Genomic DNA, 22132 nt, shown 5'->3' with positions numbered 1-22132 from the left:
CTTAAAGCTTTCCTCACCACTCTTTGTCTTCTTTTAGTATTCCTCTGCAATATCTTCTCCACAAAGTTATCTAACAGAAACACAAAACAGAACCACATATGAACAAAATTGAAACAAAAAGAAAAACAATCAGAGAAATAAAGAGAGGACATACATACCTATGTGAAGGTTTGTTTGTTTTACAGGTAGACATCAGTATCAACTCTCTGCATCATTACGTCTTTTCATGCTGAGACTCCTCAAGGTTTGCAAATGAGAAGCTATCTCCTTAACAAACTCTACACTTTCATCCCCATGCCCTAGAGAATTCACAACATGTTCTAGAAAATACAAGTCTCCCTTCAGCTTCTCCACTCTCTCACCTAGCTCAGAAACAGATTCTTGCGTTGCTGCGTTATTATCACCATGAGCCTCACCATTTCTCTCAAGCTTCTCCAAACAACTTGTGATGTATAATCTCTCTTCGTTGAACCCAGTTAAACAGTTCTGTATCTTGCTGCTCACCGTCTCACTATTCTCTGCACCATCTAGCTTCTTCTTCTGCTGTTGTGGGGTCTCGTCTCTGAAGTACTCAATCTCAGCTTCCAAATCTTGAACAAGCTTTTCTTTCTCAGCAAGCAAATCGTTCAGTCTCTGTATCGCTTCCATATCGTACTCCGCTTGCTCCTCCATCATCCTGAGGTTCTGCAAAGCTTCCATCTGAAACAACGCCTTCTCTTCCTGCAGCCTCGTGATCATAGCCATCGCTTGGTTCGTAGCAACAGCCGAAGCGCTTCTCTCTTCCTCCAGCTCCTTATACAGACCAGCAAGCAGCTTCCTGTCGTAATCAACCTGTCTTTTCAACCGATCACTCTCGCTTTCTCCTTCTATCTCACTCACGGAGACTTCTTCCAAGGATAAGTTGCTCTCGTTCCTCTCCAGCATCCTCTTCTGGATCAGCAGCTGCATGTCGAGATCTAAGTCCTTTGTCTCCTGATCGCTGCTAGATAGCTTGGGGCTTATACCTCTAGGCGACAGAAGCTCTATCCCACGAGAAGCTGAGATATGAGTGAGTAATGTTTTGAGGTCTTCGCTGACTCTAGAGGTATCTTTCTTCATCCATTGCTCTATGTGTGCTTCTCCTCCATCGTTACTTCCCTCGTTGTGTGGGATGGAATTGTATGTATCAGAAAGATCCAGCAACTCACCTGAACCACCACCAACGTTTGTATCTGCTGCCACTGACATTGAGTTGAAAGAAGCAGATTTTGAAGGTGATACAACTGCATAATCAGATTCTAGAGAGGCTGCATCATCTTGGTTTGTGTCCATCTCCTTGGACGTCTCAACAGGGGTTTCATTTGCAGTGGTGAATAATTCAGGAGCCTCGTCTGGAGATGTAGCATGGAGAGGCGTTAGTTCATTTCCATTTAAGACATCATCTTCAGGAGTTTCAGAAGCATCTGATGATGATGTTGAAGTAACATCATCATTGAGGCAAATAAGCTGCTCAGCCTCCTCCTCCTCCTCCACTGAGGCGGCATCTGCAGGACTTTCCTTAGAATCTAGTGTTAATGAAAAATCAAGGAGGTGAGCCAGATCCCTCCCAGCCTCTCCCATAAAGAGAGCTTCAGCTTCAGCTGCAACTGATGATGTTGAAATAATATCTCTGAGGCTAATAAACTCTGTCTCCTTAGAAACAGCTGCAACAGGCTCCATGGAGCGTATTGATAAGAAAAGACTATCTAATGAAATGATCTCTTCTTCTTCCTTCAACACCTTCTTTGATGCTTCTTCAGGCACAACATTAACCGGAACAACCTCTTTCTCCTCCATTAAGGCATCTTGTGTTAAAGAAACATCTTGAAAGTCAATCAAATCTTCCTTCTCCTTCAGAACAGCTGTAGAATCAGAACGTTCCATGGTGGTGCTAGATGTAAAGAAAAGACTATCTAATGAACTGATGATCTCTTTCTCTTTCAACACCACCTTCTCTGACGTTTCAGCAGGCAAGTCATTATTAGCTGAAATAAACTCAGGAAAAAAGGAACTGAAACCGATCTCTTGTTGCAAAGGGAAGTCAAGGTCTAGCAGCTTATCGGTAGCCATATCATAAGGCAAGGTGATAACTCGAGGAGGAGGAGGAGTCTTCAGCTCCACGTTTTGAAAATTATGATCATCCTTTTCTTTAACACCTTCATCTTCCGAAAACACAGCTTCTGACTCGGTATCCGAATGAACCTTGAGCTCGGTGTAACCCACATCAGGCAAATGATTGAAACTAACACTCTTCTTAGGTGTATTAGACTGTTGTTTCCCGGTTCTCAGATTACCAACCACACGAATCTTCGGTAGAGTCGCCGGTTTAGCCACCAACACCACTTCCTCCTGATGATCATCAGTACTAGAACCGGTTTGTTGTGGCATCATCCACAGCTGATTACAACAAGTGCAGCACCTCGGATCACTCCTGGATCCTCCTCCTCCTCGAGAGGGAGACTCTTCACCCAACTTCCCAACCAACAATCTGTAAGTCTCGGCGTTCGACTTATTGGTCGTAGCGAAGGAGAAGAGACAAGCCTCGCACATTCCTCTGACGTCGACGAGCTTGCCGTGAGCGTGACAGTAAACCAAAGAAGAGATTTCTGTTTTGTGTTTGGAGCAGACCGTGTCCCAGTGAGATCTCTTCGAGTGTTTCGTTGTTGTCCTCCTCCTCTTCTCGAGGATGTGATCGAGACTTGAGCACATCAGACATGGAGATTGGAGCTGGGAGTAATCTGCGAACCTTGTGATCGCGTAGGAGAAGATGGAGTTGATAAAGAGCATGAGGATGAGTAGCCACTCGTTGAAGGCTAATGTCAAAGCTCTGGTGAAACTTGGAGAGAGAGCCATCTTTGTTGGTATGGTATACCAAACATACAAAAGATCAAAGAATCAATCAATCAAGGGGTAGTTTCTTTTTTTTTCAAATCTGCAAAGCAAAACATTGTTTAGTTAAGACTACAAATATTGCAGATTGCTGAAAAACAAAAGAAATAAACAGAGACAAGAAGAGAAAGTTGACCAAACACAAAACCAAACACATACATGGAGATTTGATCTTTTTGTCTTAGTCTAATTCTGCAGTAAAAAGGATCATTTTCTTTCGAATAAAAACTGGTTTGTTTTATATAATTGAACTACTAATCTAAATCAAGTATTTTGCCACAAAAAGAAAAGAGATCTCATTGACAGCTCAACATACAATTTTGGAAGGAAAAAAAAAGGAAGAGATCAAAATTAGAATAGAACGTTGTCATCTATCAAATGAAGATCAATCTTAGGCATCAAGAGACCTAAGAATCTTATGTGAATAAGAAGAACATAAACATGTACATATAAAAAATTAACCTTTTGATCAGGAGGTACGATCAGCAGAGTCATTGGAAGGAAGTATGTTTCTTTGGATCGAAGGTTTTATGACAGAGTTGAAAGTGTAATAAAAAAACCAAATTCTACTCTGTTTTGTAAGAGAGACTTGCCCAGAAAACATTGATTCCATTTATATTACTTTTTTTTTAACTTGGGAAAAGGTGAACCCATACATAGTAGACCCAGCAAGGACTGCACGTAGTCTTCTTCGCAATAAATTACGAATTATTATTAATAAACAGGAAAAAATATTCCTTTCTGTAAACATTGAATGAGATCTATTTTATTGACCAAACCAAACATCAAGCGGAAAAACAAAAGATAAAAATAGTTGAAACAGATTTTAAATTACATTTTTAATTAATAATTATCAAAAAAATATTATTATTATTTTATCCCAGCTTTTACTCTTAGAATTTTTGGTAATGATCTAATGACTACTCATTAATTGGTAGACGGAGAATGAAAATGAACGTGGAGACGGAGAGGGACGGTAAAAGTCGGCTACTGATTAGAAAAATGGCTGCCGAAAGTTAGCATTCGATAAAGAAATAAAGCTAGTGTTCAAACAATAACAAAAGTCTCCTTTCTTTCTTTTTTTCATATACAAACATGATTTTATTTTATTTTGGTATTCTTATGGTATTTGACTGAATATATGGCTTATAGCATTACAAAAAAAAACATTTCTAGTATTAGCTATCCGAATTTTTTTTTTTTTTTGGATCAAAACTATCCGAATTTTTTGTAGAGAAATTACTCTCTATATACATAGAAAACACAAATTCACTATCTATAACCAAAAACACCCCCCTGTATCTACATTTCTCTTCCTATCTCTCTCTCTAATCTTTCGTTAAAAATTTAGTTAATCATTTTTTGGGTTATTTGGCAAATAAACTCTATTTTGTAATCGTAATTTTTTGTAAAAAAAGAAATGCAACCAATATAATCTTCTAATGGCTATTTTGAAACATCGGGCCCAAACATATTGATCAGAGCTCCGGCCCAAGTCCAATCTCCGGTCCCAAACATGACCACATCGCCATATGTTAGAGGATGCTCAGCGATAATTACGTGTGGGCTCTTCTCTTTAATATACACTTAACCATTCTTTACTTGATCAAAAAAAAAAAAATCTTTACTATGGAGGGCCTACGATTTTATCGATTCATTATATTTCTATTTTCTTCAAATGCAAAGATCACACGATTGTGTTTCAAAAAAAAAACAAAATCACACGATTTGGGTCATTTTTTTAAAACCAATGTCTCATTAGGTTTGGTTCAGGGAAGAACTTTTTAAAACCTTACTCTTGTCTTTTCCATTGCGTAGTCACATTAGCGAATATAGTTAATGCCGTAAAAGGTCCTTTTTAACGTTTGTAGTTTACGTGTAAACAGCGCGGAGTTGATGGAGGATTCTTGCGTGGATAATGTGTTAACGAATGATACATATTGATAATCATTTATTACTCGAAGAAGACTCGAAAGCTATATGACATTTGGTGATAGTATAGTTGTAGTGGTGGTCCGGAAATGACCAATATAAAGCGAACCAATTGAAAACTAATAACGAATAATGAAAATAATAAACCAAGGAGATAACAGGAACACTTGGAAAGGAAACTCAAAAGGAGAGACGAATCCAAACAAGCTGCTTCAACTAGATAGTAAAGAGCGAAGAAACAAAGCATACCATCATCAAACCATATGTCCCTTTGTATCATCAACTAGCACCCAACGCTTTACAGTGTATATTAATATCACTTCCTTTGTCTATATTTTCTGACTGCACACTTGCTAATAGGAGATATAAAAGATATGTGTGACCGAGAGAGAGGTAGAGGCCGAGCAGTCAAGTGCGCAGACAATACCCGATAACAATGCTGATGAATGCCACCACGCATACAAACAGCAGAGGGAACCCAATGTGCACTTCTTTCACTATCTTCTTCGTCCTCAGTTCCGCCTGCATCATCATCATAAATACAAGCTTTGTTATTTACTCGTTTATGAAAGAGACAGCTCTGTAGCCAGCTACTACTACTAGCTAATCTCACCAGCTCTTGTTGCAAGCTTTCTCTATGTTGGAAGCTTGTAGACCGCTCCTCCATTAGCTTCGAAATGGTTGAATCAGCCTACACCGTATTTCAAAAAAAGAAACTAGTTTAGCACATTTAACTGAGCTTAGAAGATTTCACCCGAGTTATGGACTTTTAAATTTCATAACCAAACCTGTATTAGCTTGGACTCAAGAGCATTGACTTTTAGCTTCATCTCCTCAATGTCCTTAATCAACTGAGCATCGGTTTGCTGCATCTGGACAACGTCTCTATCCCTAGGTATCTTTGGTTCATCAGAATAAGTCACACTTTTGGCCGAAGTCTTTCCATTAGCAAACCCTTGATCCCCAGAAAGATCCATGGCCATATTCGTGGCCGAATCTGAATTATGTGTTGCCTTTATCCCCCTTCCATCATCTGCATCCTTATGAGGCTTAATACGATTAAATTCAGCTTCTTTTACCATGTCCAATGTATTGTAGCCACCTTTAGTTGCCTTTGAGTCATTAGAAGGATTCAAATCTTCAACGAAATCCACAACGCCTTTTTTTGGTTGCTTTAACTCCTTTGCATCATAGGGTGCCTTTAACTCATCATGTCCAACCATCCTAGGCTCCTTGACAATCTCACTCTCCTATAAAATAAACAAACAAGAATAAGAAACTGCCTGTAGCACCCAATAAATGTGGTTATCACTGCTTTGCGATTACTCTTCATATATTACCAAAAAAGTTAAAAAAAAAAACTCGGTTGTGCAAATGGCTAAATACCTTTCTTACATATTGTGGAGGACGAAGGGTCTCTGAGTGACCATATACTCGATCCTTGAGAATGGAATCTTCAAATGTTGCTTCCTGTTTCAGTGTCCCTTTAACTGGAGATAGTTCAGGTGAGTCAGAGGGTAACACGAGAGTGACTCTCAGTTTGTTTTCCTCTATGTGTTTGCCTTCCGCTTTGGAGAACTGCCATGAATAAATGAATGAAATACATATACTTGAGATATCAGAACTTTGGGATAGAGAGGCTCAAAGGGATTACCATGCTAGCTGTGATGTCTTCATCAGTTGTTTCCTCAGGCACAGTAGTACTCTGGATTAAGAATTTGTCTTTGCAAACCATATCTGGAGGTGGTTCTTTGAAAGCTTGCATAATGACTACAGTAACATACAACTCGATTAGCTCAAAGCTTTGACTAAATTTGAACGTGCAAGGACCTATTCATCATCCAAAAACTTAGAATGCTCAAACAGATTCTGAATTTGCCAACAGACCAGGTTATATGAAGTAAGAAAAAATTTGAACTATGCAACTCCATCCGGGATAGATTCGTTTTTCCTTTTGGGCAACTACAATGTGAACTTTGAAAGCCTAGGATCCTAAAAAATGTCCAAACGCTGTGCAAACTCCAGCGACCAAAAAAAAACAAATTCATGAAAATATGAACATTCCAGTTCATTTCCTACGCCAGCAGACATCATGCAACAACTTATACCACCTACTGAAGAAAGGTAGGTGCAAGAAACTCAAGCATTGTTCGAATTTCGAAAGGATGGGAAAAGCAGGCATACCCGAGAATTCACAGGATGACTTTGGTGCAACAACGCCAACATTTGGACGGACACAGTACTTCTTTGGTGATGTAGTTTTGACCTGTAAAGAAAAAAACAAAATCACAACTAAATTATGCGTCTTATCCAAAGAAAATTTAATAATATTAGATATCCTGAAGCTAGAATAGGAAAAGAAGAAATATGGAGAGAAAGAAAAGGTGTGTTTAGACCTTAAATGCAACAAAATGATTGGTTGTATTGGTTAGCTGTACCACGCAGGTACTCTGCTTCTTCAGATCAACTACAAAAGATGAAACCTGGTTAACTAGTCTTATAAAGGTAGACAACAAGAGATGATTTGAAAAGTAAGGCAAAGATAATCTTTTAGTTCAATCTACTACACAGAATTACACCACCATCAAATCTAGTAAATTTGAAAGTTCCTCAAAAACACCTTAACAATACACCAATACATCTTACACGATAACAGACCCATGAAACCATATAGAGCACCATTGTAATTGACAATTCGGAGAGCTTGGTACTCTTAACTGAACTAAAATTAACCATTAGGTAAGTGATAAGAATCAGTCCCTTTGACATGATGAAATCTTACCAACAAACTTCAACGTTCGCGGTTGAATATCCAACAGCGGCATATTCATGGTTGCTTAGTTAAACACGCTCTCGTCTACTCACTTAACTTGAAACGGCTGCCACTTGCAGGAGGACTCTCTCCGAACCTATGTTAACAGAAAAAAATTAAAGAAGAAAACACAATAGATCAGCTAAGAATCAGAATAATATAGTCATTTATCTAAGATTCGAACGTAAGGAGATGTGATCGAGCAATTCGTGGTAGAACAAGAGCGAGATCCAAATTAAACTAAGGCAGCGATTCAGAGATGCAAGTAAGTTCGCGTTATCTATCTACTAGTTCCGTCACCAGAAACGAACCACCGTGAAAACTCGTAGTCGTTGCGAGCTCGCCGGAATCAGCGATCCCGCCGACACAATTTGTCGGCAACGCGCTTACGAGTAGCCGCGGAAAATCAAAACCCTAGGGGGGTGGTGCAGCTAGACGACTATCTAATCACGTCGGTCTCCAGTGGCCTAGGAGTGCTAAACTGATGGTTTATTAAAGAGAACGAAAGGGCAAAACTATAAGGTAAGGACGGCGTTCTCGAGGAGCTAAGCTAGCTCAGTTACCTCCTATCCTCGGGATCCGCTGCTAGTGTGAACGAACAGTAAAAACTCAGATCACATGGATCTCCCGAAGCGTAACCGATTTCGATTTCAAAATAAAATTTCTAAAACCTAGTCTACGGGGAAAGCCAACGGTGATTGATGATCAAAGAGGGAGATGGAATCACAAGTAAAAACTTACTCGATGACGAAGCAGCGATGGAGAGGGCGATGAGAGACCTAATGTTGAAGGGAAGGGGTGGGTGGGTAGAAGAGGAACAAGTAGTAGTGAAGGCCAAGTATTGGAATGTGTTCAAAAACATCAAACCATAAACCAAAAAAAGAAAAGAAAAAAGATTGGTACTGAGATGGAAGATGGTGAGAATCTGTTGTACCTAATGGCAATTACCAAACTAAATTTGTTACGACTATTAAGTGCATGACTCGTTTCCCCGTGGTTGGCAGTGGTTGTTGGTGTTTCGAAACAATTACAGAAAACGCTATAAATCGTTTCAAACCGTTCTGAATCTCTTAAAATCAAAGCTGGTTCCAGCTAGCGTTTGCGGTTGCGAGTGGTTGCGGAAGGATAAATTATTTTTCTTTAAAAGCAAAATAAATAAAAATAATACTAAAAATATCCAATAAATTTTTTAAATTGAAATAATAGAAATTATAAAATATATCATATTATATTTTAATTTATATCATGAAACTTTAAAACCAAAATATTTTTTATAAATTTTTAAAATTTAATAATATGATTTTACAAATATAAATTTTATATTTATTATATTATTATAATTTTTAATACTTTTATAATTATATAAAACATAAATATTGTTAATTTATTATTTAACAGATGGTGCGATTAGTAGTTTACCAGTCATAAGAGTCCCGCAAACGCAATAATTTCTAACCGCTGTACCAGTCATATAAATCTCTCGAAAACGCTTGAAACTGCAACCACCCGCATCCGTAAATTCCCGCAACCGCAACCGCTGCGGTTAAACCAGTCAGGCCCTAAACCCCTTTGCGATAATTTTTGTAACGGGCCTCGGTTTTTATAATATTATATACTATTCTATGTAAGAAAAAACAAAATTTAAGTGAGATAGCAATATATAGGAGTTTGTGATTGTGAAATGAATGCACAACACTTTTTAATTAGTTTGAATCCTTTTTAAAGAGGATTACACGCGTGATTTGTGATTCGATTCCCGATCACCAAACTCTTTTGTTTCTCTTTAATTTGCTTTCCCATTTATTTTCCGGAATAACACAAAAAAAGAGATTTAAATACGTAATGCAAATATTCGAAAAGACGTCAACAAAATAAAAGCGTAACGCAAAAAGAGATTTTGTAAAATTGGCAGAAAAGAAGAATAAAACTTTTATGTTTTTTATTATATGTAGCAGGTGCATATAGTATTAGTTACTAATAAATTCTGAAAATGTAGTGTGGGATTTGTTTTTTAATTAGGATCAGTTTTCTTAATAATTCATCTCCCTATTTATCAGTTTTCTAGTCGTTCATCTCTCTCTTGAAGCGCTTTTGTATTCATTGTTTTGTTTCGTTTTTTTTTTTTTTCGGCTGCCCATCTTTATTAGATCAAGTGGTGGTTAGACGAGTCGGTTCTCTGAGGATCCCCTCCGTTTGACCGGATCTGATCTATATGGGTAAATGTATCCCCTCCATTTGTTTCGTTTCTTATACGTGTATAAAGCAATAAATTATGTTTGAGTTGTGCCACTATGAAAAAACACACCACTTATTTTGATATCTGGATTACGACTTTAAAATCACTTTTGTACGTATTTTCATTAGCAGAGAGCCAGGGAGTACTACAGTATGTATTCATATTCATAACATAAATGGCCACCAACGTTATTAAATTGGGAGCCCACAAGTTCAGAAATTGAGAGAGCCAACCAACTTTAATCTAGGGCCCAGTTTCCAGCCAGAGAAACGCATGGATCATTCATTATCTCAGTCAGAGTCAAACTTTGGAAAAGTTTTTTTTTTTAAAACGATCACCTACCCACATTTGGACCTCGTGCGGTATCGTCTATATACAACTAACTAGTAACTACACAAAGCAAACACACACAAATCTCATCGAGAGAAGAAGATTCGGGCATTTTCATAGCTAAAAATCTTCTTTCCCAAAGGGGTACCCTGAGGTATACGTATATATCATATATGTTAGATTCTAGGTTTCATTTTTCATTCATAGATGATATAGCTAGCTTAGATCGATCATTAACATCTTCGCTCTCTTCTATACTGTTTTGTTTCCTTACTGATTCCAAGTCCGAATCTACGCTTAGATATTCGTGGAGATGGTTTCACAGTTGTATAAATCATTAATGGGTTTAATCAAGATTTTTTTTTTTTTGGTTCAGTATCAAGCCTGAATAAAGACAAGATGATAAATTTGTGTTAAATAGCTGTGATGTTTGGAATCACTGTCTTGTTTCTGGTTCTTTACTGTTTTGACATTAATTAATGGTTTATTTTCTGTTGATTTTTACAGATCACAAAGGATAACAAACTATGGCCAAGGGAGTTGCAGTTTTAAACAGCAGCGAGGGTGTTAAGGGGACTATCTTCTTCACTCAGGAAGGAGACGGTACTGTTTTTTTATCGAGCCTTTTAAGATACTTTGAAGCCATTCTTACTTTTTTTTTATGAAATGTTTGATTTCTTGGGGTTGGGTTATTGCAGGTGTGACAACTGTGACTGGAACAGTTTCTGGACTTAAACCTGGTCTACATGGTTTCCATGTCCATGCTCTTGGTGACACCACTAACGGTTGCATGTCTACCGGTACTACTCTTATACCTCTATGAAAAGGAACACCTTTCTGGCTATTTTTGTATGTCTAAGAAACTCTAGGAGATGATAAGTGTTAGCCTACATGGTTCTGAATTATTAAACTTGACTGTTCTTTTTTTTGTTTGATCGAGGATGTTATAATTATGTTTTGAATTCATAACTCTAACTATTGTCAAATTAATTAAAATCTTTATTGGCATTCCAGGTCCACATTTCAACCCTGAGGGTAAACAACACGGTGCCCCGGAGGATGCTAATCGACATGCTGGTGATCTAGGAAACATCACTGTTGGAGATGATGGTATTATTTTTTCCTCAGCATTTGTATCTCTATGCTCTCAACCTTCTTTAGAGCAGCTTTGTACCTTGACATTCTTCATCATCTTTGTTTGCTATATTCATTTCCTCACGAATGTGTTTTGTGCAGTCCTTGTTTTATAGTATGTTTCTCATCTTTGACCAGCTTTTAGTGTTCATGGATTAACCTAAAACCATTTTCTTCTAATATCCCAGGAACTGCCACCTTCACAATCACTGACTGCCAGGTTTGCAGCTTTCTACATAGTGTAGTGTATGCTCTTTATTCTTTTGTGGGACTGCTATAGTGAACACACTGTTCTGTGTTCTTGTACAGATTCCTCTTAGTGGACCAAACTCTATTGTCGGAAGGGCTGTTGTTGTCCACGCAGACCCTGATGACCTCGGAAAGGGTAATGACATTTGGCTATTTAAGATCCTTTTGTTTTTCAATATCCCCTAAGTCACATTGTCCATATGAAGACATCTACGGGTCTCAACATCAATCCTAAGAACACTATTAACCATTGGTTTTTTTACATTTTCAGGAGGCCATGAACTCAGCTTGGCTACTGGAAATGCAGGCGGCCGTGTTGCTTGCGGTAAGTAGAAATAAACCACATTTTTCTCTCTCTCTCTCTCTCTCTTTTTCTGTGGCAAGTCAATGCTCATTTGATCTTAATATATTGATATTGCATTTTGGGTTAAGGCTTAAAGAAAATAAACCACCTATAATATTATGCAAGTCTAGAAATGTAGTATCAACTAACAGAACTATGGTCTCTACCATTTTGATTTGTATGGGAATGGGCTAACTATCGGCTTGTGGGAATTCACTCTCATTCGTGATTACTTCTCAATAGATTCGGAAAGGAATAACTAATAGAACTATGGTCTCTACCATTTTGCAGGTATTATTGGTCTTCAGGGCTAAGCTGTCACTTTATCGAGGAAGATAGTGATGTAATAAGGAGGTCATATACCTCTACACCTGGCTAGTTTGTGTGTGTGTGTGTGGCTCCTTTGTGGATCAAATGCATTTTATTTAAGACCAAAAAAAAAAAACAGAGAAAATTCCTACTATTTTCATGAATAACAAGAGCAGATGTGAACTTAAAACTTTGTGCGTATGAACTCGGGTCTCCTGAAACTACACAACTCAATATAATGTTGATGTTGCATTGATGCAATATGATGTGTTGCTGATTCGGATATATCTTAATCCGAAACTCTAAACAACGGTGTAAAAGTAACAAAAGTAACAAATTCATATACTAAAGTCTAAAACCATAGACTAACCAATTAAAGAGACATATAAAGCAATGTCCATGGCTAAGTAGGCAAGTGGAGCCTGTGGAGGGTATGTCGTGAAGTGAAGGTTCTGAACCAACCCCTTGGATTAATTCAGCGTAAACCGAAAACAATCCGGTTTAGCCAGCTGATTCAGTCCGGGTTCCAATTACTGTACTTAACCAGGTGTACAACCAGAGTGTTAGGTTTCTTCGAGATTATTCTCGCGACTTGCGACTTCTCTCCTTCCTTCCTTCCTTCTCTGAGTGTCACCTATGCAAAATCAAACCGTCGTGCCTTCGCCATCGATTTACAGGTATTAATTATCTTCTCTAAATTGAGCTTCCGCATGGCATTTTCATTGCACATGACTTAAATTTAAATATTTTTCCTGTAAAAAGAGTTATGATTATGTCGTGGCTCCCTTTCATCCTCAAATGATATACGTTATATGATTGTTTTACCCTTTGCTTTCTGGATATTAGAAATGATATTCTCTCGTTACTTGTTCTTGTAATGGATTTTATGTCTTTTGGATTTTTATGGAGATAAGTCTAGTTTGACTAGCTCTCTGCTGCTCATTCCAAATGGTTTAGTATTCTTGGGAATGAGAACCCTTCAGTATCTTAGGATGTCAGTTATGGAACTTGTTCTGAACACGACAACGGAAGCAATACGTTTGTGACAAAAGCTAGTTTCTGTGTCTGAAATTATCATCACTCATGTAATATCTGTAGGTTGGTGTGCAGGTATAATGTTGAAGCAAGTTGTTGGCAAGTATTCGATAGGTAAAGCAATTTATGGAAGTGACAGAGCAAAGCTTAGACCCTTCTTGTACCAAACCAACTATGGATTTCATATTGGGCAGGTACGCTACCATCCTTATTGCTTCCACTTTGACTTGAGCGTCTAGTTAAAAAAAAAACTACAAGAATTAGTAGATGAAGTTTAGTACTGGGTTTTTGCCATTCTTGACAGACTGTTCTTGCTCCGCGAAGCTTCTTCGGCGTAGAAGACTACGTCGACGATGACACAAGCCGACCATACACATACCAAAAAGAGAAAAAATCGAAGAATCCTGACAAACACGTCTCCTTCAAGCAACGGACAGTCGCGTACATGGAGCCCTTCACACTCGACGTCTTCATCTCAAAACGTTTTGTATCCGCATCTCTCACGCACCGTGTCACTTGCAAGCAAGTCGCGGTTGAGGTCGAGATGCGACATCCCGGCGTGTATGTCTATAGGGAGGATCTTGTCTGAGCGTGCTAAAGAGGCTGATGTGTACACTGCTTCTTACACGCCGCGAGACCAAGACAAGTTTGAAGGGAAAATCAGAGCTGTTGTCCAGTCCCTTATTGATAACGGAATTGATGTCAAAATTTATCTGGATTAGATACCAAAATGTCTGGTTCTGTGTTATAAAATTTTAAGGTTTGACTTGGAAGTGTACTTGCTATGAATCTGTTTAATCAACCACAAATAAAGCATCAGTTCATGAGTTCAGTAGGATATATAATCAAGACTCAGTAGTGCATATATCTCTAGTCCATTCAGACAGTGGGTGAATACATGGGTTTAAAAAAACTAATGGAAGATTAAAAAAGGTGGAGATGCGGGGGATCGAACCCCGTGCCTCTCGCATGCAAAGCGAGCGCTCTACCATTTGAGCTACATCCCCGAGTTGTTTATTACTTTTTGTACAACTATTCATTTCTTGTCACGAAGAGGTCAGAAATTGAATCTACTGAAGCATACAATGAGACGACTGCAACTGAGTTTATGATCCACAAAATGGTTTGAATTGCAATTAACTGCTAACATCGAACAAGCAATTGGAGAAATCTGAATCAAGCCTACGATTGATTACGAGTATTATATATATATCATCGAAACATTTTCCATTAGCTTCAAAACAAAGTTGGATATTTTACAAAGGGAGTCCGACAAACAACAAAAGAACAACAAAGCAAAGGCTTTTGAAAACTTCAAAACTCTTGAGAAGCAGATCCAATGTCTCCTTTGTTCTTCCCAACCTTGGAAGGCAAAAGGTTCGAGTGAATGTTCGGCAAAACACCTCCGTTAGCAATCGTCACGGCTCCAAGTAGCTTACTCAGCTCCTCATCGTTCCTCACCGCGAGCTGAATGTGCCTCGGCACGATACGCGTCTTCTTGTTATCCCTCGCCGCGTTTCCAGCAAGCTCCAACACCTGTTCAGAAATCGAATCCAATCGAATGAGATTTTTTACAAAACAGACAAAGATTCGAATCGATTGGGAGTTTATTTACCTCAGCGGCGAGGTACTCGAGAACGGCGGAGAGATAGACCGGAGCTCCGGCGCCGACACGCTCGGCGTATTTTCCCGCCTTGAGGAATCTGGCGATTCTTCCGACAGGGAACTGGAGACCGGCCTTCGACGAACGAGAGACGGACTTGGTGGCCTTTGGCTTTCCTCTCCCACCTTTGGTCGTTCCGCTTCCTGCGCCGGTGCTCATCGTCAGATTGTAGAAGAGATTTCGCAGATGTCTTAATAGAAAAGTAGGTGAAAGTTTGAGAACAGAGGGAAAGATGTTGAGTGCTTCTTTTAGGGTTGTCTTTGTCTAAATATATAGGCTTGACTATTGATTCTGATTGGTTAGACACGAAATCACTGGGATTGCCAGCGTGGCACTACATCTGGGGCTGTTAAATTATGTGATTTGTTACCGTCTTTACACTTGTATTTCCAGGCCCTGATTTACGGGGGCCTTTGTAAGGCCCAACCAAATGCCATAAAAGGCCCTTGTTCCATATTTAATTTATTCACAAACCGCAGCGTTTTCTGTATAGACATTAACAAAGTCAAAATGTACTAAAACATGGTTACTAATCAAATCTTGCAAGTAGAATTACCAAACTATCATTTACAAATTAATCGATGAGGCAACTGGAGATGGAACTTTTTTAAAAACGAGTAGTGGTTTGGTAGTGACTTGGTGAGTCAGTATATTTCATCATTTCATGACATGCTACTCGTTGTCCACATGCAGCAACAACAACAACCCGATGAAACAAGACCACATATAATAAAACTATGAAAGACTATTCAAACTTTTAAAACAAAAAAAAAAAAAGAGTAAGAAGGATAAAGGAGCAAAGAAGATGGAATCTGCAAGTCTGCTGAATAAGCAAGAAGAAGCAAGAAGTCCTTCTTCCTTCACTCGCGGTGTTCTTCTCAGTACCTCCGTAGCTGTGGCTGGATCCTTTTGTTATGGCTGCGCCGTGAGACTTCACCATCTCTCTCTCTGTTTCTTATTTTTCTTAGATCTTCCGGTGATTTCAGATTTCCAATTTAAATTCATACGAGCTCCTCGTGATCACGATATTTCATATGTGATATCAAACTTACTAATTACTATTATTTTGGCCTTGATTTTGGAAGATGTCGTATACGTCGCCTGCTCAATCCAAAATCATGGAAGAACTGGGACTTTCTGTGGCTGATGTAAGTCCAATGTGTACGCAATTCTAAACACCGGTTCATTAAAAATGGGTGTTGACTATCACTTAAACCGTCGCCTGTTTAATTTTCCTTTTGGTCAGTATTCCTTTTTTACTTCGCTAATGACATTGGGAGGAATGATCACGGCCGCGCTTAGCGGAAAAATCGCTGCGCTCACTGGTCGTCGGCAAGTAATTAATTTCCCTTGATACCTTTATATTGACGTCTTAGTTATAAACTTTATATTGTGACAAAAAAAAAAATATATGCGTTTAATGTGTTCATCTATTGATCATCTTCAGACAATGTGGATCTCAGATGTTTGCTGCATCTTTGGTTGGCTCGCTGTAGCGTTTGCACATGTTTGTTTCCCTTCCACATCCCCATATAAAATAAAAACTTTAGTATAATTTATTGTCATATATATTATGTGAGTATACTTCCACAGTTCCACTTATAGCTAAAAAACAATTGTTTTTTTATTTGTTGTTATTGTTTGAAGGATATTATGCTGCTAAATATTGGACGACTCTTCTTGGGTTTCGGAGTCGGTCTCATTAGTTATGTGGTAATTAACTTTAATTTTTTTTTAAATTACTTACATGTTAGCTAATGGAGTAATATTGCAGCATTTTGTTTGATTAATTGATCACAAAAAAAAAAAAAATTCAGGTTCCTGTGTATATAGCAGAAATTACACCCAAAACATTTCGTGGAGGATTCAGTTTTACTAATCAGGTTAACATTTATATATTTCAAAAATAACATGTAATTTTCGAATTACCATATATAACCATTGTTTTTATCACTTGGGTTTGAGGTTGCAGCTTCTACAATGTCTTGGAATTTCGCTCATGTTCTTCACCGGAAATTTTTTCCATTGGCGAACATTAGCTCTTTTAAGTAACTATCCAAATTAAATAATCACAACAAATGAATTCTACAATCAAGTTATATCACTAAACTCTTTCTTGAATGTTCACTATATGACTAGGTGCAATCCCATGCACTATGCAGCTGATAGGTTTATTTTTTATCCCCGAATCTCCAAGATGGCTGGTAATACTAAAACTTTCAGATATTTTCCAATAGTATTTGACGTGTGTTATTTAGGGTTATTAGTATTAGTTCTTGTGCGCAACTAAAGCATGTCTACATATTAATGTTCCTCTAAGGCTATGTATGGTCGAGATCATGAGCTCGAAGTTACATTGACGAGACTAAGGGGAGAAAATTTTGATATTCTCGAAGAAGCAGCTGAAATCAGAGAAACAGTGGAAATCTCCAGAAGAGAATCTCAAAGTGGGATAAAAGATTTGTTTCACATGAGAAATGTACAACCGTTGATAGTAAGTTTCATCATCTAAGACCAGTCATTTATTTTAAATGTGTAAATATATAATCAAACTTGTTGTGGCTTTTTGAGAGCTGTTAGATTGGATTGGGACTAATGCTTATGCAACAATTTAGTGGGAGTGCGGCGATAAGTGCTTACGCTGCTAGTATTTTCGACAAAGCTGGTAAACCAAAATAAAAAATATTTGACGTTCAGGTCACTGGTTTTATATTTTGCATCAACGTTTTTGACATCTTGTTATCAGGTTTCCCAATCAACATTGGAACAACAATCCTCGCAGCTGTTCTGGTATAACATTATTTTTAGAAAACATCATTCACTCTTTATTTTCGTATCTCTGACTATTTCATCTCTATCTATTCAATACAATTTATATCCTTCTAAAGGTACCACAGTCTATAGTTGTCATATTGACAGTTGATCGATGGGGACGCCGACCACTTCTTCTGGTTAGTACTTCATGATTATTGAATAAACTACATATAATTGATGTTTTGGATTAAAATTGTTTTACCCATTTGATTTTTTTTGTTTTGTTTGCAGTTGTCTTCTATTGGTGTGTGCATATGTTCATTTTTAATCGGCATGTCTTACTATCTTCAGGTTTAGTCTTTTTAACTATTTCAGTGGCCAATCTAAATAAACATGATTTTCAATTTTTATGGACTTAAAAAGTCAATTTTATGCCCTGAGTAGAAGCCTGGCGAAGTTCAGACGATATGTTCCGTTTTGTTAATCGTCGGTATAATAGTACGTAAATGCCAAACTTACTCTGCAGTTAATCATTCATAAATAACTTGATGAAACCATAACACTAATCAACCGAATTATATACTAGGGTCATGTCTCATTCTTTTGCATTGGTCTAGGTGGATTACCGTGGGTAATAATGTCAGAGGTATTTGTGTTAACTATCCACTTGATTATAATTAATTAAGTTTCTCTTTGTTAATTAACAGTTCATTATTGATTTGTTAATCAATGTCAGATATTTCCGGTTAATGTGAAAGTTACTGCCGGTAGCCTTGTAACGGTATCAAGCTGGTTTTTCAGTTGGGTCATCATTTATAGTTTCAATTTCATGATGCAATGGAGCTCTTCAGGTAAATCTAACTGAATAACTCCTTACCAACACACACCATAAAGTTAGTTATTTGCCATAGTTATAGCCATTCAAGTATATGGTTGGCCAGTATTTAAGATAAAACTAAGTGTGTTTTCACTTGTTTCAAAGATTAGTCTGCATATCGATCCAAAATATCCCAAAAAGTAAACATATTCTCAGTTTCTTGATAAATATTTACGGCAACTAGTATTTGTAAAAACAATAAAGAAAAAAGAAAAAAAACTTCAGTGTTATATATTATAAGGTAGCAAAGTTTATCTATAGCAGTCATGAAAGAGCATATGTAAATTTCTAATATACGTTTTGTAATGTTCACTCATGTTATGTTATCTATATAATATTTATTTTAAATTATTTTTTTCATTAATCAAACTTTCAGGAACATATTTCATATTTTCTGGAGTTTCTTTGGTGACGATTATATTCATTTGGATTTTGGTGCCTGAGACAAAAGGTCGAACACTCGAAGAGATTCAAGCCTCACTATTTCGGTTTTCATAAATCGAAGTAATAAACTGTTACAAACGTTTCTGTTCAGCATGTTACAAAATTCTCGACAATGTAATATTAATTAAGTTTTAAATAATGTAATTAGTCTTTTATAACATCTTCACCTTCATTTTATTAATTCAATCCAATTTATAGAATCAAAATTTTAAATAGAATTATATTAAAATTGTGATATTATATTTTGTTGAATAACCCGTTTTAAATTAATTAACAAATATAATTAATTAACGTTGGGAAATAGAATGTTTTGGTCATCATATTAGTAAACAAAAAATTGAACCTTAGTCAAAATGTAAAAAAAAAAAATTAAAATTTTAAACTAATAACACGAGATAACAAAAATTTGAATTGTTTTCTTAGTTAAAAATGTTAAAATGTTTAATATTTAATCATTTAGTGAATAACATTTACTGGATTGTATTTTAAAGAAATAACATGATATCTATGAAAAAACATAACTTTTTTTTAACTCACAAACATAGATTTTGATTAGTTACACAAAGGTAACGAAGTGTTTACAAAAAATGGGAGAAAGACACAAACTAGAGTTAAATTAAAAACTATCAGAAGTTTAAGGGCAACCATAAGAAAAATCTAAAACACCGAGGAGTAACCTACAAACTATAAAATATACTCCTTCCGTTTCAATATAGTTGATGTTTTAGAAGAATTATTTTATTTCAAATTACATGAAGTTTTGAGATTTTAAGTTTAATTTTAACTTTATTGAAAACTGTTCAACCAATTAGATTTTACAGTTTTTTTTATTATTAGTTAACTGATTTTAAAATTATATATTTAAAATAACTTTTTAGAAAAATGTAGTTTTTCTTAATCTTTGTGTATGAAGGTAAAACATCAAGTATTATGAAACGGAGGGAGTACTCGGTAACAAGTATCAGAAACTATAAAACATAGAGGAGTAAACTGCAAAGTATAAAATGCTATATAAGTAACACTGCCCATTCTCGGACACTGAAACTTGTCGGAAAAGACTAAAGAGGGAAGAAGAAGAGTCGTTTCAAGATTCATCATCAATGGTGTTTCCTCAGAGTTCCAGGTATCTTCTTTCTCTCATACTTAAAAGTCTCATCTGACTTTTGATTTGCTTTTTAGCTGTTAACTAGTATCAATTATTTGTTTAATCAACACAATAATGAAGCTAGGTTCTCTCCCAGTGTTGACACATCAGATTTTTAGAGACATGAGAGATAGACATGTCAATAACTGAAAAAACTTGAGTATCCAACCAAATCATTTTATTAATACATGTAGATTTTGTTATCGACACATAAGAAAGAGAACCAATTCATTAAACAACAATAGCGTGTTGTTCCTGCGTCCATCTTCTCTCTCTCTCTCTCTCCATCTCCATGTCAATGGTAATGATTATGAATCCTCTCTTTTTTTAGATCTACAAAGAACTACTTTCTCATCACCTCTCTTCTGTTGATTTTAATTCTGGTGAAGGTAGAATAATTGAACGAGTGAAGAAGAACCAGAGGAGGTGTGCGACAGGAGTTGTGGAGACTAGAGTAAGAGAACCGAGGCTTGAGGCGGATGCTCTGGAGGCTGGAGGCGGAGGCGGAGGCTCTGGTAGCGGCGGGTTAGGTTTAGGTTAAGATTTGGTTTTGTTAGTTAGATTTTGGTTTAATGTTATCGATTAGTCTTCGGTTAATGTTATCGATTAGTCTTTGGTTTATTATGTTATGTAATTATTTGTATACTGATATGAATTAATAAATAAAATTAAATTTAATATATCAATTATTCGATTTAATTATGAATTGATTTTTGATTTAATTATAAATTAATTAATTTAATCAATTAATTAATTTTAATTAATTAATTAATTATAAGTAATTAATTTAATTATTTATTTTTAATTATATGGTTATATTTTTTTGTTATAAAATATTACGCAGCACTGAATATTAGTCATGAAAGAAATATTATAGCACGGATCAAATGCTATAAAAGATTATTATACAGGAAAAAATTAACGCTACAATATATTTACTTATTATAGCATACGAGAAATGCTACGATAAAAGAGGCTCTACCATAGTTGCGGCTGTCAGAGCGTTTATAAAAACAATACGAAAATTCTATAGTAGCATTTTCTGATTGCTACTAATACTATTTTTTCTTGTAGTGAGTGTTCGAGTAGTGGGTGCTGCTCAGAGTATTGGGTGCTGGTCAGATGGGTTCAGGAATCGAGTTTCAGATCAGATCCGAATATTATGAAATACTTAATTGAATATGCTTTCATTTATGTTTCGGGTACCAAGTCGGATCGGGTATCACTCGAGATCCGAACTACTATGCGAACTTTAGTTCATAGACTCATTAAATAAAGGTAGATTTTAGTTTGTTCATGACTGATTTTATTTTCTTGTTAGTTTATTCAAGTCTGCTTTTATTTAATTTTGAGTTTTGCTATTTATAGGTTTTATTTTCTTATAATTAATTAGGTATTCAAATAAGTCGGGTAAAAAACACTCATTTTGGATCTATTCAGATAAACCAAACTGGAATCGATTTTCTACTGTTATTTTGGATATATCTGAAATCATCCGCATCCGAAAAATATCGAACCAAAACTAGAGATCGATCCGCGCATCCGTGCGGGTTTTGTTTTTACTTTTTTTTTAATAAATAAATATTTATTTGTATCAAAGATAATATATATTTTAAAATTTATCCATTTATGTAGTTATTTAATATGATATTTCTAAATACAATAATTTTATAGTATACATTGTGATATCATCCATATTTTTAGAATGTGACATGTATATCCGCACAAATGTATTTTTCTGGAACCGTGTAACCGTACAGATGTTTATTTTAACTTTTTATAACTAAATTATTATTTTTTATAATTTATTAATATATATTTATAATTTACAAGTATTATATAATTGTTTTATTTTTTAAAACATAATTTTTTAGTTATTACAATAAATAATTATATTTTGTTTTTCTACCCTCAATTATATCATCTATATTTCTTATCATATCTATTTTATCATATTTATAAA

General features: G+C 36.2%; 8 protein-coding genes, 1 non-coding gene and 1 pseudogene across 11 annotated transcripts in view; 5 read left to right on the top strand and 5 right to left on the bottom strand.

Annotated features, from left to right (window-relative positions):
* The window catches only part of LOC108862671 (myosin-9), a 6405-nt gene extending 6307 nt beyond the window's left edge, over positions 1 to 98 (bottom strand). The window contains exon 1 of the mRNA XM_018636882.2: positions 94 to 98. Within this exon, the coding sequence (XP_018492384.2) occupies positions 94 to 98 (5 nt within the window). The remainder of the gene's footprint in view (positions 1 to 93) is intronic.
* The window catches only part of LOC108843150 (uncharacterized), an 83252-nt gene that overhangs the window by 18302 nt on the left and 42818 nt on the right, over positions 1 to 22132 (top strand). The window lies entirely within an intron of this gene.
* LOC130509097 (myosin-binding protein 1) lies at positions 193 to 3546 on the bottom strand. The gene is made up of 2 exons (XM_057004715.1): positions 3370 to 3546; positions 193 to 2950 (listed from the first exon to the last, which is right to left on the bottom strand). The coding sequence occupies exon 2, from the start codon at positions 2869 to 2871 to the stop codon at positions 199 to 201; it is 2673 nt and encodes an 890-aa protein (XP_056860695.1). The 5' UTR covers positions 2872 to 2950; positions 3370 to 3546; the 3' UTR covers positions 193 to 198.
* Positions 5035 to 8574, bottom strand: LOC108855548 (vesicle-associated protein 2-2-like). 2 transcript variants are annotated; one of them, XM_057004774.1, is made up of 9 exons: positions 8393 to 8574; positions 7622 to 7748; positions 7236 to 7306; positions 7024 to 7105; positions 6494 to 6609; positions 6235 to 6417; positions 5628 to 6089; positions 5453 to 5530; positions 5035 to 5361 (listed from the first exon to the last, which is right to left on the bottom strand). In XM_057004774.1, exons 2-9 carry the CDS (start codon positions 7668 to 7670, stop codon positions 5248 to 5250), a joined length of 1155 nt encoding a protein of 384 aa, XP_056860754.1. In that variant the 5' UTR covers positions 7671 to 7748; positions 8393 to 8574; the 3' UTR covers positions 5035 to 5247. The 2 variants fall into 2 exon arrangements, with proteins under 2 accessions (XP_056860754.1, XP_056860751.1); XM_057004771.1 differs by having other exon boundaries at positions 6226 to 6417; positions 8393 to 8571.
* LOC108808280 (superoxide dismutase [Cu-Zn] 1) lies at positions 10213 to 12442 on the top strand. The gene is made up of 8 exons (XM_018580454.2): positions 10213 to 10371; positions 10725 to 10820; positions 10916 to 11017; positions 11232 to 11327; positions 11540 to 11571; positions 11661 to 11736; positions 11872 to 11925; positions 12235 to 12442. Exons 2-8 carry the CDS (start codon positions 10745 to 10747, stop codon positions 12255 to 12257), a joined length of 459 nt encoding a protein of 152 aa, XP_018435956.1. The 5' UTR covers positions 10213 to 10371; positions 10725 to 10744; the 3' UTR covers positions 12258 to 12442.
* LOC130494569 (uncharacterized) lies at positions 12701 to 14119 on the top strand (annotated as a pseudogene).
* Positions 14222 to 14294, bottom strand: TRNAA-UGC (transfer RNA alanine (anticodon UGC)). Its single transcript has one exon. It is a non-coding gene; the product is annotated as a tRNA-Ala (tRNA).
* On the bottom strand, positions 14498 to 15199 carry LOC108808288 (probable histone H2AXa). Its single transcript, XM_018580463.2, has 2 exons — positions 14903 to 15199; positions 14498 to 14823 (listed from the first exon to the last, which is right to left on the bottom strand). The coding sequence occupies exons 1-2, from the start codon at positions 15107 to 15109 to the stop codon at positions 14602 to 14604; spliced, it is 429 nt and encodes a 142-aa protein (XP_018435965.1). The 5' UTR covers positions 15110 to 15199; the 3' UTR covers positions 14498 to 14601.
* LOC130509114 (sugar transporter ERD6-like 2) lies at positions 15683 to 19202 on the top strand. The gene is made up of 17 exons (XM_057004759.1): positions 15683 to 15875; positions 16036 to 16098; positions 16197 to 16286; positions 16398 to 16457; positions 16598 to 16663; positions 16768 to 16833; positions 16923 to 16998; positions 17090 to 17154; positions 17271 to 17444; positions 17531 to 17615; positions 17697 to 17740; positions 17839 to 17901; positions 17996 to 18055; positions 18149 to 18202; positions 18291 to 18350; positions 18441 to 18555; positions 18958 to 19202. The coding sequence occupies exons 1-17, from the start codon at positions 15756 to 15758 to the stop codon at positions 19077 to 19079; spliced, it is 1383 nt and encodes a 460-aa protein (XP_056860739.1). The 5' UTR covers positions 15683 to 15755; the 3' UTR covers positions 19080 to 19202.
* Positions 19985 to 22132, top strand: part of LOC108843157 (E4 SUMO-protein ligase PIAL1-like) — a 7507-nt gene continuing 5359 nt past the window's right edge. The window contains exon 1 of one of the 2 annotated variants that reach the window (XM_057004719.1): positions 19985 to 20148. In XM_057004719.1, coding sequence (XP_056860699.1) covers positions 20126 to 20148 — 23 coding nt within the window. In that variant the 5' untranslated portion in view covers positions 19985 to 20125. The remainder of the gene's footprint in view (positions 20149 to 22132) is intronic. The other variant, XM_057004723.1, reaches the window with a different exon arrangement.

Source organism: Raphanus sativus, chromosome 1, assembly GCF_000801105.2.
Source record: "Raphanus sativus cultivar WK10039 chromosome 1, ASM80110v3, whole genome shotgun sequence".
In the NCBI taxonomy this organism is placed as follows: domain Eukaryota; kingdom Viridiplantae; phylum Streptophyta; class Magnoliopsida; order Brassicales; family Brassicaceae; genus Raphanus; species Raphanus sativus.
Note: the sequence above shows the minus strand (reverse complement) of the source record. Positions and strands in the feature narration are given on the sequence as shown.